This window comes from Anabrus simplex, chromosome 1 (genome assembly GCF_040414725.1).
Source record: "Anabrus simplex isolate iqAnaSimp1 chromosome 1, ASM4041472v1, whole genome shotgun sequence".
In the NCBI taxonomy this organism is placed as follows: domain Eukaryota; kingdom Metazoa; phylum Arthropoda; class Insecta; order Orthoptera; family Tettigoniidae; genus Anabrus; species Anabrus simplex.
This window is the reverse complement of record NC_090265.1, coordinates 323,483,984-323,505,540: the sequence shown is the minus strand read 5'-3', so window position 1 is coordinate 323,505,540 and position 21,557 is coordinate 323,483,984. Positions and strand designations below refer to the sequence as shown.

Genomic DNA, 21,557 nt, shown 5'->3' with positions numbered 1-21,557 from the left:
ATCAACTGCACACGCATTACCTTTCAGAACATTACTTGCCAAATTCCAGTTCTAATTGTTCGATGTGGTGAGGTTATGTACGGAGGTATCATCCTCACTGTCACTTTCATGAGCGGAGTTGCAGTTCTCAGACGCACTGTCACTGCTAAAACTACTATCATATAATTCTGAGTTATCTTCATCATTACTATCAAGAATAAATTGCAGAATTCTTTCCTCTTCCTCCTCGTGATGTTTACACGACATCTTGCTCCATTACATTCATTTCATGAACAAGATGACCAACTTTAGAAGCAAAAGATACATTGATATAATGGCCTTCGGGTGATAACATTGGCATGTAAACACGCTAGCACTATCTAGGAACGTAATTCTACAATACAACATCACAGATGAAAGAAATCGATAGACGTATTTCCGACTTGAGTACATGGTGACGGTTGTACCCGCCATTGCATGTTAATGAATGGGGAACTCGACGGTTGTACGAGTTATTGTAGTGGAATGGGTTAAGGCCACTGCCACTTTCTTCCCTCTCCTAGTTCTTTCCTATCCCATCGTCACCATAAGACCTGTGTCGATGTGACGTGAAGCAATTTAAAAAAATGGTCTCTTTGTTAGTAAGAAGATACAGTCTCTTCGTCAGTATAAATTGCACTTACCAGAGAGTCCAACCCAGCTGGAGCGGCAGTACATAATTTTTTGACGGAATAGTTGTCTCCTGCACAGTATTATCCCGTTCCTGCATTGTCAATGGCGATGCCATTTTCATAATTTTCATTTCCCCTTGTCCAGCTCCTGCCAGGTTGGGGTGTTGATGGTATACCATCACCGACTTTTAGGCTTTGTTATGATGGGGTCGTTGGTCCCAAAGGCATTTTAGAGCTGCTGGCAGCAATTATTCAGGGCACCTCTTATATGAGGAACAGGCGTCCTTGCAGCCGCCCCTAACATGGGAAACAAACGCTGATGATGAATAGTGTACTCATACTATTCCTTGAGTACTGGGCTGCCTCTTCCACTATCTCCACCAGTTCAAAGTCCTCGATGGCGATGCATTCGGCACAAGTTGTATCGACATAAAATTCCCTTAAGAAGGGAAAATTTTAAAAATTTGCTGTATTCGATACAATTACATATATTTAAAACACAAGGTCATGATTAAAAGCTCTATATGTTTTGGTCAATATTTAGGCCTTTTTCAGCCACACATTGAAACAGTTAATGGAATAAACTGAAAAAAAAACCCATTGATATAAAAGTGAAAATAATTTTAAAATTGTCAAAAATTGTGTTTATATAAAAAGGTCCATCTTGATGAAAGCTGGCAAAATAAAAATGGAAATCAGATTTGATGTTCATATGCAGTGGGGGCATATGAAACTCTGTTGATGGGGTTCCGTCCATCTTATTGAGACGTTAAGCCCTGATCAGACCGCTTGGTGTTATTCGACCGGAGTGGGCCAAGTGCCTGCACCAGGTTTCACCCTCTCCCTACTTCACTATCGTAATCTAATATCCAGAATGTGCACGTTGCCCATGGGCGTTAAATGAAACTACACCAGACTAGCCAAACATGTTCTCAGACACGCCTGGCACTAACAGCTGTTCGCTGTATAAAGAATAACTATTAAGTTTTGGTTATTCTATCCATCCATATGTTGAGGTAATGATTTATTTTTCGTACACCGCGTGTTCCATTTAATCAGCTTCTTTTCCCTATAATCATAATCTATTCTTGCTGCCTCATCAAGGGGTACTAATGTCACCCTTTCTACTTTGTTGTTTTAAGGGACTTGACGTCTAGATCATTCCTTACTTGTTGACATTTCTGCTCCACCAGGAACTATTTTGTGCCTTCATTTCCAGTTTTTTTTGGGATGTTTCTCCTTCTTGTCTCTCACTTCGTGTAATCCTGTAATTTACACACTTTATACCTGTTCCACGTGTTTTTGTATACCCTTCAGGACTTATTTAACCCGAATATTGCTTTCTCCTTGTTCATGAATTCATATTCATATCAATGTCGATCACTGTTTCCAGTTATGGTGACAGTGGGTCAAGTCTGATACTAGTTCCCTGGTTTTCCCCATTAATTTGATCTGGGATGAGAAGAAACATGCTAGTACTGCACATCTTTTACAGTAGCGTTTCATGTTCTTTCTTTATTATTTTTTATACAAATAACTAAATTATTACAATAGTTAGGCTTCATAAATATTCAAGTAAGACCAGTATAGGTTTTTATTACATTTTTTAAGTCCTAAGGTATAGTGTGTTCAGAAATTCAAGCATTACAAGTAATTTGTTTCTCTCTTGAGTGACTTTGTCTAAGAGGAAGTATTACATCTATGGGAACAGGAAGACAGACAGACATAAGGAATATATACATTGAAGCACTGTACGTGGCTGTACATTCTGATAAGGACTATGCAGGAGAGAATGAACGGGGGTTTAGTAGGCAATCTTACATAACAGCAGTTGCGTGCACTAACCAGAATACTGTGGCATTCCTGCCAACTTTCCCGATTTAGGCGGGAGACTCCTGATTTTCGACAGTTTTTCCCGCCTCCCTATTATTCTATTTCTCCCAATTTTAGCTTATTTTTTTTTGGTGAACCTCAAACATTTGTTTTCAAATCCCACCATTTCAGCTTGTTTACGCGAGTGGCCGGAAGTCCTTCGCTCATTGGGCGCTTTCAAACGAAATATCTACGTTTATCAATGCGAGAAAGGTGCGCGAATGTGCAATGTTTATTAAAACCTGTATATCGCGACGCGTATATTGATCGTCAATCTCTCTTCTCGCGTGCTATGTTCGTGTTCGTTCACATCAGTCTAGTTGATTCTAGAGACTAGTTGCTATACATGGGGTGATATGAATAAAAATGAGATGTAACTCGGAGACAAGTCTCGAAGGAGGATTGAGAGGGAAGTCACTTGCAAGACAGAACTCGTAATGTATATGAATAAAGTTTGTTTCTCGCTAACGAGACTTGTCTCATTCCGCTCGAGATGAGTCTCGCACACTGGCTCTGTTATCTGTCAGCTGACGAGTGAATTAACGATCGGAGAGCTACAAAGAGTGGTTTTGTTGGAACAGATGAAAGTGTTAGATTTACAAGTGAAAAAGATTGAAAGCGACAGTGTGTTCTCGAAAAAACAGAACAACTCATTTCAGTGCAAAAGCAGGTTTTGCAACTGTAAATGGAAAATCTTTCACATGAAAGGTAGAAAAGAGCAGGACAAAGAAGTACAACCGAAATGGAACACCCACCGATATTTTTTTCATTTAGAATAGTTCTGACAGCCTTTTCTTCTTCAGTTGTTTCACTTGGGAGCCTATTCTGCAAACTATACCTTTCGTATTAATCAATATTCAAGAATCACTACAGTTATTATTTCAATTTTCTAGGCTTACATAAACATAGTGGCTCGTACACTAGGTATACTTGCACCCTAGCTTGGGAACGACTAATTTAAGGTTTCTTTTCTTTTAAGTTTCCTTCAATATATTGTGTAAGAAGTTACATTGTATTTATCATCACATTTAGGATCCACATTCAAATGCATAATTTTCTGCGGTCATTGAAAGTCTCTCAAACACTTTTTAAACACGTTTCGTACTTCATTGATCATACCTGTGCATAGCTAGGGGTGTTTCTGCATATAACGTACTTTTTCTACAATTTGTTTTACGTCGCACCGACACATACAGTAGGTCTTATGGCGACAATGGGATAGGTTTAGGAGTGGGATGGAAGCGACCGTGGCCTTAATTAAGGTACGGTTCCAGCATTTGCCTGGTGTGAAAATGAGAAACCACGGAAAACGATATTTAGGGTTGCCGACAGTGGGGCTTGAACCCAATACCTCCCGGATGTAAGCTCACAGCCGCGCGCCCCTAACCGCACGGCCAACTCACCCGGTATATAATATACAACCAGTACCTATATACTGTCGCATAAACTGTGTAAATTTCAAACTTTAAAAACATAGAGATAATACAAAATGCTATCCATATTCATAAACGAATATAACTAACAAGGGAGTTGTTTGATTTGAACCGAACAAATTGCAGTGAAACTTAGTAACATGATGAGCTGAGACATCTGGAACTCAATGGTGATAACCGTTCTGCCGTGAAATTATATTTTCATACCGGTGTTTATTGACAGTAAAGTTTCGCTCCAGTTTTAAATGGAACGTGGTGTGTAGATGGCAGCGATTTCAATTAAATATGGTAGGATGATCAATTAAGACATCAGAACATCGCTACATGATTGACGGTGTTATATACGTTACCCGCAGTGTGACAAAATGAATGACTCAACAAGAATCCGAAAGTTTAAGGCTATTTATAGCATGCAAGTTTATATACAAATGACTAGGATTTCATATTATATATTTTAGCTTCAATTGTAAACGACAAAGAAGTATTAAAAGCGTAATATTTTGAAATATTCATATACTGTGCATGTTAGTAAAATGGGTTTGACGAGCAAGACATTCTGTTCATGTTGTCAAAATCTAATATTCACTCTAAAGCGCACTGTTTAATGTAACTTAGAACTATCAGTGCATTTCTACATTGCATACATGAGGTCAATACATCTGCAAACCACCCAGCTGTTCTTTAGCAATTAATTATAACAATGTCGTTGATTTTATGACAAAGTGAATATCAGCAATAAATTTAAGACAGGTGGATTGACAATTCATCGAAGTTTCATCGAAAACTGCCTGATCCAAACCAAATGCTTCCCTTGTAGTATTTGGCGCAAGTGAGATTTTGGTGCGATGGTTGAGAAAGAGCAGCACTCATAGAGGCAGCAGCTCATTGGCCGAATAATATTATTATGCGAATCTGTTAAATGTTGTGAAACCAGTTACAGTATATTTTTCTCAAGGGCACGAGCTGCCAGTTGAAACTTTTAAGTAAACTTAGAAACAGTGCAATCGAAAAAGGCATGGGCAAGGAATTTTGCGGCACTTAAAGTAAACATAAATGGGATAGCTTACACCAGAACCAAAGATACTCACACATTTCTTCAATACCGTTTGGCCAATATGTGATAGAGAGCGATAATTTTCAGACTTGAAAAAATATCCTTCCAGATATCAAAATGTGAATAATAATAATAATAGGTAATAATTTTGTGTGGCTATTTCTAGCCTGGTACAGCCCTTGTAAGGCAGACCCTCTGACGAGGATGGGTGTCATCTGCTGTGTTATTGTAGTGGAGGATAGTGTTGTGTGTGAGTTGCAGGAATGTTGAGGATTTAAGGTTAAAATCTCTGACCCGACCGTGAATCGAACCCGGGGGCCCCCTGAACCGAAGAGTATTACGCTGACCATTTAGCTAAGGAGCAGGACAGAGTGAATAATGAAAGCCTTGAATAATTATGTCATATCTTAAACATAGCTATGTTTTGTTTCGGCCTTTTTCGTGATTGTGAATTAATTTTATTTATAAAATTTTAGTTGTATTTTGTGAATAGAAAAAAATGTCAGTGTACAGAAAAAATCACAAATGTGTAATAGTTTAAGAATAATTAAATTAATTTAATTACTAAGAACATTTTCAGAGTTGTATGTTGCACGGTTTTGCATATTTCTGGTTTGATTTTGAACATTTTAGACTTTATGATGCATGTAAATCCTATCGCTAATGGCTATCATAGTCATCTTCTTTATTATTATTGTTATATGAATGTCTCATGTATTGGCTCCAGAAAATGTGCTAACCATTCGACATTTTCTTTCCGGATACTGTAGAGATCTTTATAATCATGTTCGAGAGAATCTGTTCGTGCTTTATAAATTTTTCTTCTCCGTTGTAAAACCATCATAAACTCTGCCATCACGTTTTCAGCCTGATTCTATCGCCTTGATTCACCTTCTGGGCAGTCTCAAGAAATTGTGAGATCAGTCTCCATTCAGAGAGACTAAGCTCCAGTTTATTCATATACATTTGGAGATGTGTCTCCGAGAGAATCCGCGAACGAACTGTGTCTCAAGGAGCAAATGTCACTGCTGAGACATCGCTTTTTTATTCATATACATTTGAGACATGTCTTAATATTTATGAGACAAGAGATACGTCTCCGGTTTATTCATATCATCCATGGAGTCTTTTTTTAGTAATTTAGTGATAGAATTTCAATGATAATGACTAGTGACTTTTCTAGAGATTTGGAGACAATTCTGACTAATTTTATCTCAATGTAAATAAAATAAGTGTCTGTACATTGCTCAGAATTTATAATGAATTATATTTCTGTACCCGTCGTGACCACAATAACAAGGAAAAATGCATTGTTTTAGTTTTCCGTAATGTCCGTCTGTATGTGCGCGCATCACGAGAAAACGGCTGAAGAGAATTTATCAAAAATCGGTATATAAAGTCGGGGAATAATTCACTACAATCTAGGCCATAAATAATTGTGTTTACGCTGAGTGAAATGGTAGTTTAGGGGAAGGCCTAACATTTAATTCTTACATATTTGTTATTGGCCCTGTCGATAAATACTACATAATTAGTTATATATTATTAAATTTCCTAACATTTATGTCTTATACATTTTTACCGTACTGGCTATGCTAAGAGATATTCATGAATTTGGATTTTTGTTAGTAAGTCCATATCAGCGTCAAGGTACGAGAAAATGGGTGAACAGAATTTGATGAAAATTGGTATGTAAAGTCGGGGAATAAGGAACTACAGTCTACGCTATAAATAATTTTATTTACCCTGTTCAAAATGATAGTTTAGGGGAAGGTGCTAAAATTTAATTTTTAATTACCTATCTAATTGGTCATATCAAAAGTACTATACAACATAGAGTGTACAATTTCTGATTATTTATGTCTTACTCAGTTTTACCGTACTGACTATACTAATATTGTGAATATGATTGTAAGAGTGAGAAAGAAGTCATGAATAATAACACAAGAGGGAGTCATAAAAGAAAGGACAACTCACTTTACATTAGATGCTCTGATATCACAAACTCGGAAGAAAACTAAATGTGAAGGCGTGCAATAAAGGAAGCTCATAAAATTGATCAACAATACATTACATTGACTATTGTTTGTTGTGATGTACATTGTGTATTCTGCTGCCATTTATCTCCGATAGATGCGATTACTGCTGCGTAGGTGCATATAGAGTATAGCAGCCTGCCTGAATATTGGCAGGAAGTAGCTGGGAAGTTAGACCTCTCTTCTTTAGTATGCCATTCCTCTGGTTCATAAATTTTCTGATACTACTGGTACTTAACACACTGGATTATCATAGTATTCCAGCTATTCGATCCCTACTCTGAGGCACTGATTGGAATGAGCGGTGTGCACACTTAGATGGAATAATTACAGAAGAGTGTTTGCGGTTGTTTGCGGCCTGGTCATTCTAGGTCTGGAACTTTGAACTGTTAGACACTGTAGTACTGTTTAAGTGAGAAAATATGTTGTTTTTCATTTTATCGAATATTTCATATGACAGCATTGCTTTTAATTGCGACATTCATACTGACGTCATTGTAATGACCTATGTTGATTGTTGACTTCAGTTGGGAAAACTATAAGGACAGTCTTTCTGAGACTAGTTATTTGATACAAATAGCTTTGCGTTTCGCATAATCTCACGGCTGCTTGATGCACTATATTAATCTACGCATTTGATAAGTAATGGCATGACGATGATTCACACATGTGGAGCATGAATTCGTACTATTTAAGGAAGGCTTATCAGAGACTGATCATCTCATTCACATACTTCCTATGAGGGAATAGAGATGTGTAATTTTTAGCCTTGTAGCCTCGTATAGTCGGGCTTTGAGACAATAAGTGTTATGAATATATCAGAGTACTGTATTGCCTAAGACATGTAGCATAAGCAGTTTTGACCAATTGTTTTTCCTGATTTTCATATCAAAATCTCCTGATTTTTGGTTTTGTAAAGTTGGCAGGTTTGCTGTGGTTTTCGGCCACTAGCGTGATACAGAGTGATGTTTCCAATGAAGAGAATTTCCTGACTAGCAAAAAAAAGTGTCTAGTCCCCTCAGCATAGAACCAGGAGTCTCCAGACTGAATCCTTACTGACCGAGCGGGTTGGCCTTGCGGTTAGGGGCGCGCGATTGTGAGCTTGCATTCGGGAGGTAGTGGGTTCGAATCCCACTGTCGGCATCCCTGAAGATGGTTTTCTGTGGTTTCCCGTTTTCACACCAGGCAACTGCTGGCCCTTTACCTTAATGCCACGGCTACTTCCTTCCAACTCGAGGCTTTTCCTATCCCACGTCGCCATCAGACCTATCTGTGTCGGTGCGACGTAAAGCCACTGGAATCCTTACTGCTTCCCAAATATGACTATTCTTCACTTTGGGATGTCATTACTGAAATATCACCATGTGCAGAGATCTATGCCCTTTATTTTCAGTCCCATTTGTGAGATTACCCAAAAGAAGATTCTTCCTTATATTAACACCTAGGTACTTTCACCCCGTCAATGCAGTAGGCATTTTAGAGAATAATCCACCCAAGTAGGAAAAAGGTAAAGTTTAAAATAAAAGTCAACAATTTCTTTTTATGAAAGATAAAAACATTAAATTTTATTAGTTTTATGGTACGTATTCATTTATTTAGTTCTTTCCATTTTTAATTGTATACAGTCTAAATTCATTTGATATTTCTCAATAGTTTTAGGAATTGCTGTTCATTATGTTGAAAAAGTATCAAAATAATTATGGTAAATGTTAATTCTTATGCTCTCTCTCTTTGTCGTGAAGTACTTATTTAGGTTATTAAGGTGTAATAAGGGGACAAATGTATTGCTGCAGGCCATGTAAACATCCGACGAAAAAGGTATAAAAGTTTCTGTAGACAAAGTGCCCGGCACATGTAATGTATTTACAGATACCAAAGGACAAAAGCAGTATAACAATTTCTTTTGGTCAGCCCAAAATTTGAAGAACTATATCATAATTCATCATATCAGTGAATAAATGTTAGGTGAAAGTCAGTTAGGTAATTCCAGATCCTATGGTTTTTCCCTGTGGGTTAATGAATTAAATGTAATGTGACACTGTTGGCTGTCAAATTTGCTTTCCAGCATGACTTCGCTTACAGGTGCATTCAAGTTTTGCTGCAGGTTTTAAAATTGAAGTGATTCAGTTTGCTGGGGAACACTGTAATCATTGTGCTTGCTGTGAGTTGAACTTGTGCTACTGGCAAAAACAAAGAAAAGCATGCCCAAGGGTCAAAAAGTGGAATGTTTCCTGAAGTTGAAAATTAATTGCTTTTGTGCACATGTTTGTGTGATATAGTGTTTCACACAAATTGCAACAATTTAAAACGTGTGAAATGGTTGACAAAGCAAGAGTATTATGGTTAGCCCACACCAAAGTTAACAAACAGTGTTAATGAAATAAAGTTAATAAACAATGTTAATGAAAACATTTCTCAAGATGTTAAGTTTCGTTGACAAACCATTGTGTCCACACCAAAATATCTGTTTGTAAAGTTACAATGGATAGGGTCAAGAAGAAGAAAATACCGCTGCAGCTTTCATTATTTTAATGAGTGCAATTAGAGAAAAGTGCAGACGCAGAACGTGGCAAAGAAAAAAACATTGGGAAAGCGTTTAGAATAAATTTGGTGAGGACGCTTAGGTGTAGGCCTATGTCAGAACTTTTAATTCATGATGCAGCTGGCTTTCAAAACTTTCTGAGAATGTCCCTACAAGATTTTTAGTTCTTGTTGACAGTAATTGGGCCTAAAATTGCTAGTAATGATAAAAATTTTCGGAATGTCATCTCCATTAAAGTTAGGCTAAGTATAACTTGAAGATTCCTAGCGATTGTTGACTCCTACACTTCACTTATGTATTTGTATGGTGTATACGAGTTGCTTGCGATTCGACAGTCGAGTTCAAAAAATAAAAAAAGTACTGTATTGTATTCCGTGCTACGAATTTGCGTGTTCTAATTGCGTCTTTGCGCATGTGCGATCCGAATGTTAACGAAAACACGAAATGTTAATGAAAAGTTTTTCACAAAAGTTAAAGAAATTTTGTTTATCAACATGCTCAAAAAGTTAATGAACATGCTATTTTGTTTATTAACAAACAGAAATGTTCATGAACATTGTTCATTAACAATGTTTATTAACAAAGTTAACGAAAACATCTTGATGTGGACACACCTTTAGCTGTATGGAAGTGCGTGTGAGCAGTGGCTTGATAGCCTGATGCATGAAAATCAAGTGAAAATGAAAGGGGAGCATATTCGCCTAAGAACGAAATCCTACAAATGTTAATACTTCCATGTTCAGCAACATATTATAGCACATAATAAAGTACAATGTTATTCTATATCATGAGGCTTTATTATTTTTAAAAGGTATTTTAATTATGTTCATTGCATACTGGGTGCCCTTCACCCCATGCACAGCCTTGTTCCCGGCCACTTTCTAACTACCTCCAAACTGGAGTGCATGCATTCCAATAAACTGTCAGAACTTTACTAACCTTTGAAGGACTGCTACAAATTTTTCTGGAGGCCTTCCCGAATAGTCCTAGTACTCTTTTCTGGTGTGGTAATCCGAATAGCAAGTACCTTTGTGGAGGGGCACAGAACATTGTTTGCACATATATCTTGTTTCACTGTGCTTACCCTTGCTCGAACACACGCAACACACTCTAGTTGGGTTTTTCTTTGCCATAGTTGCTGGAATTTTTTGTCCGGATGGTCTGATTGGGGGTTCTCTTCATAGAGCCAGAAGGCGGGGAAGTTTGGAGATCCATGGGAGCTACATTTTCACCCAACCATTCCCTAGCAACTCCCATCAGAAACTGCTTGTACCTCAATTTTCTTGGAGGATTTAGGAAATAGAACAGCCTAAAAGCATTGAATAAAGCACAATTCACTAAATAGAATGCTACCCTCTTATTCCGTTTTACTGTCTTACGAAGAAGTGTGAAATATGCCAGGTATTGGTCTGCCCGATCTACTCCCTTCATAAATCGGTTATAAAAATGGTTTCAAATGGGCTTGAATATAATGGTCCTTGTCTTCCTGTCAAGCTTGAATGTTGACCGCATAGATGCATCATGTATCGTAGTAATCATTCTAACAACTCCTTCCAAACTACAAGCAAAACTTCACCTTTGCGCATAAGTCATTTCCCCCTTTTGTAGAAGCCTAGAATTGTCTTTCAGCTCACATGGCAAACCACGATTCTCTCTAATGGTTCCACAAACCCGCGTTTTATGCTGGAGGAGATTTTCGGCAATAGTCGCACTATTATAGTAGTTATCTTGATAAATGTGGTGCCACATACCAAGATGATAATAATTTCGTGTGGCTATTTCTAGCCGAGTGCAGCCCTTGTAAGGCAGACCCTGCGATGAGGGTGGGCGGCATCTGCCATGTGTAGGTAACTGCGTGTTATTGTGGTGGAGGATAGTGTTGTGTGGTGTGTGAGTTGCAGGGATGTTGGGGACAGCACAAACACCCAGCCCCCGGGTCATTGGAATTAACCAATGAAGGTTAAAATCCCCGACCCAGCCGGGAATCGAACCCGGGACTCTCTGAACCGAAGGCCAATACGCTGACCATTCGGCCAAAGAGTCGGACACATACCAAGAAAAATCTTCATGACAGATAATATTGTCTGTTCAATTTTTTTCCTTCCCCTGTATAAATCTCTAAGTTACAGATGTATCCTGTTTCACTCACCATATTTTACTAATTTCCCTGGATTATATGTCCTGAACTTCAACCGCTCACGCCATGGGATCATCCTTTCATCTAATGACAGCTGCTGCTTCGGTTTGTAAACAGACTGGAACTTGGGTAAAAAGTAATCTGAGGCTGAACTTTCTGTATTCTATTGCTCACATCCGTTGTCTGACTAATATCATTGAAAAGCAGGTAGGTAAGTATTTGTTGAAATCTATTTCAGCTCATAGTTTTCGGAAATATGGGTGTTTCTATTAGGGGATCTGTTGACCAGTAATCCTTCAGGCAGGATTTCTTCTCCTGCCCCATCAATATACACAAAGCAAAACATTGTTTAATTTCCCTGGTAGTGACATTTGTCCACTTTAGTGTTTTAGGGGATACGTTATGAGAATGTGAATTCTGCTCATAGTTTGTTTGTCTGCTCAGCTACATACTGAAAGAAATCCTCACCAAACATAAGTCCTGCTACTTGTCTTAAGTTTGCAGATTCATTATACCTGGATCACCTTCAAAATCTTCTAGCTTAGGTTCACTGTTATCCATAACCCAGATGCCAGGAAACACTACATTTTTTACAATATTTTGAATATTTACACATATAACACAATTATCAACCTCATTTTGCAACACGTGATTTCCACACCTTGAAGATAAGGCTATATCCTCGTCATAACTTGAAACATTTCCGTTAGAAGATATTTCATCATCGAACTCTAAATATTCAGCATCACTTGGACATTCGGAGCCTGTATCAGCACACAATTCACGAATAATTTCACCCCTATCTAAAATACGTGCGATCGATGGGCACCGCTGTCTTGCATACTGCATGGGTCTTTCAACTTCGTAAACATGTCAGGAAATGCAAAGAATACCTCTATGATATGAAGAAAAATCGAAAAGATATGAGACTATCGATTGTGTGGAACCATATATAACAGAGTTCTATCGCCCTTTACCACCAAATAGTTCGGGTATATCTCAAAAGATAGCACTAAACTTCAGTCTGCTGCTAACACGAGATAACCTGGGACCGGTCCGCAACGTTCGGCCAGGCAAACACGAGATTTCTCGGGACCACTCCGCAATGTGTTAACTAACTTTCTGCATATATCTTAGACCTGGATATTCAGAAATAGTGCAAGATATATCTGAGTAAAAAATACTGTAATCGTTGGTAATATTGCAGCATGTTAATCGTAGTCTATTATAGAATTCAGTATATTTTTTATTTCTGTGACTGGTTTCTTTTTTTCTCTGAGGTTAATTCTTTTTCCTTTCAGGTCATCAGACCAGTGCGGAATCTTGGGGTACGGGTCGAGCTGTGGCTCGTATTCCTAGAGTTCGTGGAGGTGGAACTCATCGTTCTGGCCAGGGTGCTTTCGGCAACATGTGCCGAGGAGGTCGCATGTTTGCACCTACAAAGCCTTGGCGTCGCTGGCATAGAAAGATAAATGTTAATCAGAAGAGATATGCTATTGTATCTGCTATTGCTGCAACTGGAGTTCCTGCTTTAGTTATGTCGAAAGGTAAAGTAAATCTATATACTTAATTTTCTTTCTCTATGGTAGAGCAAGACTGGCTGTCTCGGCTCTGAATGCATGTATAGATTCCTAATAAAATAGCCAGTTGCAGGCCTGATCGATCAGTGACTGGTTGTATTGAGCCATGTGTACATTCTTTTGCACACGGACATGATCGGTAGAAGTTATCTTGCATTTTGAATGCCTTATTTCATTATTCCTAGTTAATCTGTGTGTGTTAAATGATGTTTAGCAGCACTGCAGTTTTTTTAATGTGCTAGTTATATTACTGCTTCTGCTTTGGTCAAATTGGGTAAAATTTCACAGAACAGAACTTTCTACTATAACCTGGATTGTTTTTTCCAGCCCTTATGGATACGTAACATGAATATACCGTTCATCCCAAGAATGAGAATTCTCCATGGAATCCCCAATGAACTCAACACACTAGGACATTCGACACATACCCACACACATCGTCACGAAGCTTTAGGCCCGGTTTCATCAACACATGTTAAATATATACTAACAAGTAGTTAGTTAATACGGAGTTAGAAATTTAACATCTTGTTAGGTTTCTTGCGTTTCATCAAACTTTTCTTGTGAAATGTTAACTAATCGACTGTTAACTCTCCCAATATTGCGAACGGTTGCGAATCAAGGAGGCAGTGATACGAACATGCTGTTCTACAGCGCGCTCCGATGCGCTTTTGTTCGAGCACAGCTGTAAAATATGGCGCGTGAAGTGAAACGGAATCGTAGTTCTAATTTTTCCTCCTTCGAAGAAGAGTTGTTAATTGAATTAGTTAGTAAATATATATATAAGTTATTGAGTGCAAGCGCACAGATGGCTTGACGATAAAAGAAAAGGACGAGCGCGGGAAAAGTCCGCGAGGTTTTCAATGGGGTAAACAGATACTTTTTTTTAGCGGGTACCCGCTGTCACCTAACAAAATCAATTCGTTAATTATCCCACTTCAAACTGTGCTCCGATATGGGAGTTATTAAATATTGTATTGTCGTGTGCAGAACCAGACTACCTAGCAAGTATATCCCTGATTTGGAGGTTAGGCTCACTAATCACCTGAACATTAACATTAACAGAGAAATATCCCTTTCGATTACGATATATTTCGCCCAATTGCCTCCAGGTGATTGGATTCTTACATGTGTGCAATCTATTGCACGTAGAACAAACACCAGGAAAACGGCTTATTTCATAGAAGTCGCGGATAATTTACTGACGCTCTTCTACTGAAGGGAATGTTATATACCTCCTTCTCATGGATGCTATGGCTGCAGACACACGACAAACAACTCTATTAACAGTGGCTTTAGAAATTCCAGCATTGTCTCCGGCCATTATGTGAAAATAACCAGTAGCAAAAACTCGTAATATTATCAGTACCTGCAACATTGGAGAAAGAGGTAAGTTTCTCTTCGTAGGATATTCTAACCTCACTTGAATTTCGTCAACAACCTTAGCAACGACTGTTTTCGATAACCTGTATCTATGAAGAAATTTCGGATCCGTCAAATTTTCAAAGTCATTACGTCGCTGAACTCTTCTTCGATCAGGACTGTTTTGTAAAAGATCTAAACAGAGCAATTCCGCCTCGAAAGCGAGATTCACAGCAGCCATTTTGGAACAGGTTGCTAAATGGTAATGTTAGCCATTTAACATTGGAAATGGCTGATGTTAACTTTAATACGCAGTTTAACATTTGTTAATGTTAACATTTGTTGATGAAACGCAAATTTTCTTAAATCGTATGTTAAAATGATTTAACACCTTGTTAAGTACTAACATGTGTTGATGAAACCGGGCCTTAATGTTCTTTTTGAACTTACTAAAAATTCTTTCTAACTGCAGTATAGGTGATGGATAAAAAATATCCACAGTGTTGTCTTTCTGGTTGCTGATGCTTGTTAACAACCATTTGAAAGTAATTGTAATTTGCAACCACAGTAGTGAACTTGGTATAATTTTTTGTAATTGTTATAATCATGTAACAGAGTACATTGATGAAGCTGGACAGGTAGTGGTACAACTGCACTTTAAGGAAATCCTTATCAAAAGATGTCCCTGACATTAGGTGACTTCTTCAGTTTAAATTCCATAATATGGGTTATTTAATTTGTTGTGCAGGGCATATGATCCAGGATGTCCCTGAACTTCCACTTGTGGTAGATGATAAAATTCAAGAATATAATAAAACCAAACAGGCTGTTGTCTTCTTGCGCCGCATCAAGGCTTGGGCTGACATTGAGAAGGTAATTTATCGGTATAATATTTCTCCTGGTTTTGTGCTGGTCACTCCAAGAAAGTTTCCTCCTCTTTGGTATTCTCATATTCAACCCTGTATACTGTATTTCACTGCATAATCGTTGTACTTTCCATACATGAATTTTCAAAAAAAAAAAAAAAAAAGGGTGCGATCATTACGTAAATGATTTTTCATAACAGCATTTGGTGGAAATTTTGCAGGTTTGATGTACGATATAAAATGATCTATTATTATGGATATTTTAAGGTTAACTAGTGACCCAGGTCCTATCTCCCGAACTGTTTAAGCAAGTTCTGTACTTAAAAGTTCATTTTAACGAGTCCTAGAGGATGTTAAACACTTCATTTGGATGTAAAATTTGGGAAAAATCCTATTTATTTATTTATTTATTTGAAGTTATTTTATTACCACAGACCATGAACTAAAATCGCTCTAAAGAGCAAATGCCTGGAGATAAGTTTATGCCCTCGCAGACTTTGTTGGGTTTGTTGATGACGGTTCAGGCAGCGTAAGGATACGTTTATGCTGCATGCTTGATGTTAGGCGATGATGAAGCAAACCAATGCATCTCGATCGTTGCTTTTACGCTGGAGCTTATCCCTACGCTGCTCGCTGCTACCCTCGTTACATCGATGGTCTCAAACATGTTTGTTTTTCGAGTGTGGCACATTGTGCCGGCTATCCTGTAACTTGGACTGTGATTGGTTCCTTCAAGGTCACCCGCTATCCCACTCTTCTTCTCTTCGTACTCTATACAGATGTTCTGTGATCACTTGCTATCTGAATCTTTCTTCGAACGAAATACGGTTTAGAACGAGCGGCATGTGGATCACCATAACAGGTTCAAAAGAGATAAATGGAGTGACGAGATGAGCGGCTAGTAGACCTCGTTCTCCGTCTTATGAGGGATAGGGGCCTGTTTTGTAGTGTTTAAAAGTGAAGTTTCTATTTGCTTTTAATTTTTCTTTTATTGTTAACTACTCTTTTATTCTATTGATTACGTTTTTCTAATTTTAATTAAGTAATTTTAATTCTATGTCAATGTCTTATTCAATTTTATTACATTACTCTTTTTGATTATAGAGGAAAATAAGGCATTGCAAATTAGTTCCATTGATTATCTTAAATTCATAATCATTTTCCTCATAGTTATCATTTTTCCAATCTTAGTGGGTTATTTATAACTTTTAATCCACTTCGTCTCTAGTACCGTCAGGGGCCGATGACCTATATGTTAGCCCGCTTTAAACAACAAACATCTTCATCATCAAACTATGGAATGAATCGGCATAAGAATGCGGAACGATTGTCAACTTTGTATTTTTTAAATTCTTGCTATTTAGGGGATCTCTTATCTTTACAAGCAGGTGATTTATATGAGGTACCTAATTTTTCATGGAAAGTTCCAGTATTTTTTTTTTTTTTTAACTTCAAGTACATTTTGTTAGGTCATCTAAAGTCAAAATGAGGTATTCCATAACCCCTGGTTTTATATTATTTAAAAGTACAGTATTAAATTTCAAAATGAAGCATTTGTTACTTCATTTTTCAATCAACTGCTGTAGTAAAAAGATTACTGAAAAATCCAGACGAGGTATTTTACACTTCTTATTACACATTCAACACACCAATTTATTTTAAGATACACTCGCCAACAAAACTGTGACTTGTTAAAAATATTTCTGAATTTATTCCGCACTTCAAAAGCTGTGTTGTTCCTCCTTGACAGAATAGCTCTTGGAAGTACGTCTTTGTAGTCTAGATGTTCAGCCCCTCTATATTTATAATCACATTATGCACAATAAAAACCGCCCCAACTATCAGTTCCGCTGTTTTGAATTTTTGACTACAACAAAGGGCTGCCAGCAGCGTGAGCGCAGGGATGCTGCAGGGTAAAAGTTCCATGGCGAGTAGCCTTGCTGTAGTCTGCAGCGAGGTGCTAGGGCGAGCATCCATCTGCCAGCAGCGCAGCTACAGCATAAATGTACCCTAAGCCATGGAAGGCACGACTTTCTACTTGTTCCGTAACTTTTTTCTAGAATACACTTTCATTTTGTTCAGTATCCATAGCCTTTTCAGTTTCTAATTCAGGCAGTGAGTGAGAGAGTGGGCTATGCCGATATTTTGTTCAAGCTGAGTTATTGGTACCCTTCTGTAGGGCTTACATTTATCTTTCAGTGTGCAAAATATCAAAGACTGTTCTGCAGGCTTATTCCTTTCTTTTTTAAAGAACATATTTTCTGTGAATTACTCATCTCATGTTTATGCTGCGAGAGAGTGAGTTATGCCAAGCAGCTAGAAGTGTTCAATGTGTGGGCTGTCTGTCGGCTATGCGAGCTGGCCAATCGCTGCGCTTATTTTCAAACACGTGTTAGTTGTGAACAAAATGTCGGATGGTGAAGAAGTAATAGTGAGTAGCTGTGAAAAACCTAAAAAACGAGTTAGAAATGATGAGTAGAAACTTAGGATTAGATTACATTAGCTATAAAACAAATAAGATTGTTCCTGCAAAGCAGCAAGGTGCTGCATGTGAGTGTAGTGTAGTGTGCATTCTGTGGCAGCCAATGTTAGGTGGTGTAAATACCATGAACTTACGCAAGCTGAAAAAGATGACATGTTCTGTGCGTTCCATAAAACAGGTGATTAAAATGCACAAAATGCATTTTGGACTGATAAGTCAGCAAGAATGCAGTGGAATTTACCCAAAGAGGGGAATTAACGAACATTTAATTAGAAGGCACGTATCTTTCACATATTCTGTGAAAAATTCCTGTGGTTATCTAGGTAGGGTATGCAGAAATGCATATTGCGATGTGTTCGGAATATCCAGGAGACGTCTTTCTGCAGCCAGAAGCGATAGAATAGCTAATGTGCTGGAAGGAGGCGAATCATCATAATGTAACAGCTCGATAGTATCACCTCATGTGGATCTCATAGGTGAGCACGGTAATTACAAGCTAAGTTAAGTGATGAAGATGGGAAATCAGTCATGGACCATATTGTATGTAAGTCACTATTGCAGAAAGAAGGTTCAAAATAATTCATTCAATTTGTGAAATCAGTTGCAGAGGTGTATAGGCTCTAAAAAGAAGAGAGGATGCTGGCATGAAGAGTATTAGTTATGGCACATACAGGACTACATTTAATACGAAATTTAATATGGGCTTCAAAATACCTCACACAGATACATGCAAAGTGTGTGATGAATGGAAAGCTAAATAAGAAATCATACCTCTAGAGATAAGGCTACATCAAGTGCAACTGCAGATTACAATCTTCTCTCTGCATTTCAATCTGAATGCCTCGAAGGAAACTGTGACTACTGCTTGATACCGTATGATCTTCAGAAAGTTTTACCAACCCCATAAATACTAACAGGAGTGGTAGTTTATCTAAGGCAATTCTGGGTGTACAATTTCGGTATTCATATATGCAACCAGCCTTTGTGTGTATGTGGCCCGAAAATGTTGCTTCGCGACGTGCTTCAGAGATTGCATCTTGTCTATTGAAAGTTTTAAGTGTACCTGAAAAAAAATTGGGAGAGTGGAAGTTAAGATTCTTTTCTGACTCCTGTTATGCACAGAACAAAAATATCCTGCATGTGATTCCTCTTTTGATGACAGGAAAGTTTGACTGCATAGAACATTACTATCTCGTGATTTCGGTGTCAACGAAAAGATGAACCGATAAACGGGTTATGTATTCACACCAGAAGATTGGTTTCGTCTTGTGGAACGTTCAAGAGTAGAGAATCCTTTTCATATGATAGAAATTAAAAGTAAAGACTTCAAAAACTTCCACAATGCCACATCGTGCTTTGTTAGACACAAGAAAAGTAGGTCAGGTGTTAAAATGCCACTCCGGAAGATTGCCATTCTCAGGATAGATTGTAATAAACCCGGTATATTGCAGTACAAAACCAGCTATTCTGAACTTTGTCCGTTGGAGGAAATGCAAGTACTATATACGATACCTGAGAGGCCTCGCAGAGAGAAAACACAAGCTACAAAAAATCTCGAAACATTACATTCAGTTTTACCGGGGAAACTTTGTCAATTTTCCTTGAAAACTTCTTTCAGTACAGCAACTTTGATCAGCCAAACGAATGGCCAAACTCTTTGTAAATTGTAACAATGCCAAGCCAAACAACAATCGACCACAAGTAATTTTTAATTAGTTCTCTAATATAATAAAATAAAACACATTAGATACAAAAGCGCCCAAAATGATAGTGAAATCCCTTATCTTAATCTTCCATTGTAATTTGATCACCGGTATACTGTTTGTAGTCAGTTTCTGGAAATCTTGTATCCCGTAAATTAGGCCTACATCGACACTTACAGTTTATGTTGAACACGAGAATATGGTTTCAAATGAAAGTATCGATTCTCAAAAGTTCGCGAATGCATTATATTCAATTCTGCCCGTCACTAATCACAATCAAATTGGAAAGAAAAAAATATTATCAGAACTTCAGAAATTGCAGTTATTCTTGACCTTGAGCTAAGCTGGAAAACGCGCTCTCTGCACAAGTCAGTACAAGTGGGAAATAATACAAACTTTTTCAATGAAACATGCGCAAATAAAACGGCTGCGGTGTTTATGACATGTTTACACAAAAATGTAAAAGACCTCCCATGGCTTTGCGTATGTAAAGTGCAACATTTGTTCTGGTCTCGATAACATGATCGTATACGATAAACTAGATTTGTGTTAAGAACTCTATTCTATCCTCTTTGGTTAAGGAGCGGTTTCAATTCCTCCCTGAAAGCCCAGTGCCCGGAGGGAAGTGCCGAAAACCTGTTCGGCGATGCAATTGAAAAAAGTAAAAATATAAACATCCAACTCTGGACATAATGTGGACATTTTACAAGTACGAACATTGAACATTTGACGAAACCTATTCCGTCTTCAAGTACAGCTGTCGAAGTGCGCTTTGTCTCCTTCCAATTGTTGTGGCCACTCTCTGCTTTATGATTTCCAAGGATTCTCAAAACAATACCACCCGAATGCGATGCTAAGATGGTTCCTTATGGACGTTCACCGCCGATCGTTTTTCCAGTACAGTACTTACTCTAATTATCACAATGACGGGGCGTTAACACAAGATCTATAAGTGAGGCGTAGAAGTCCTTTCGTGAGATACAGTTTCTTGAAAATTGCTGATCGAGGATTTAGTATTGATGGGACTGAAATTTCTGGGCTTTTGTTCCGGGAAATCGTTTCTTCGAGGAACGGATCATGCAGGATTTTGACAACGTAATTTAATTAGGATGCTTGCGGGACCACGTAACTTGAACGTATAACCCAGGAAAACGTCCTTTCCGGGACCGGATAGTCGAGGTTCTACTGTATATGCAATTTACCTTGCAGTTCAGCTAACCTTTTAAGCTGCATGATGAACAAAGTTTGAATATGCAATGATTATGTAATGAAATTTTAAAATCAGATTTTTATTGAAAATAAAGGATGCAACAACTATGCGGTGAAATATGGTAGTTATTTGTTACCTTGATCTGCATATATAATTTTTTCAAGTGATGAAAATTCTTTGAGCACTGGGTTATGAATAACCATGATTATCGTTGACACTCTGACATTACAGAATATGAGCAGTATTGACATTAGTCTCATGAAGTGGAACTTGCATACTTTTTTTTTTTGTACCATAGGTATACAAGTCTCGTCGCTTCCGTGCTGGTAAAGGAAAAATGCGAAACAGGAGGCGGATTCAGAGGCGTGGACCTTTGATCATTTACCATCGTGACCAGGTGAGGAGTTTTTTTTCAGACGTTTTCATATGGTAGAAAATGCTAGATTTAAGAAAATCCTACCATTCACCCAACACCATTGTTGCCCAGAAAGACATTCTCCCAGCTTCAAATGTAAGGAAGGAGCAACATTTCTTGCAAGCTGTTATGTTGCAGTTAACCTTTCATCTAAAGTTACTAGTTTCAAGGGAACTACGTTAGGATTTTTTGACCTTTATGCAGAAAATGCTTAC

The 21,557-nt window shown here is 37.9% G+C and overlaps 1 protein-coding gene across 1 annotated transcript in view; it reads left to right on the top strand.

Moving 5' to 3' along the window:
• Window positions 1-21,557, top strand: part of RpL4 (ribosomal protein L4) — a 49,838-nt gene that overhangs the window by 14,085 nt on the left and 14,196 nt on the right. The window contains exons 3-5 of the mRNA XM_067134844.2: window positions 13,026-13,271; window positions 15,415-15,539; window positions 21,226-21,324. Coding sequence (XP_066990945.1) covers window positions 13,026-13,271; window positions 15,415-15,539; window positions 21,226-21,324 — 470 coding nt within the window. The remainder of the gene's footprint in view (window positions 1-13,025; window positions 13,272-15,414; window positions 15,540-21,225; window positions 21,325-21,557) is intronic.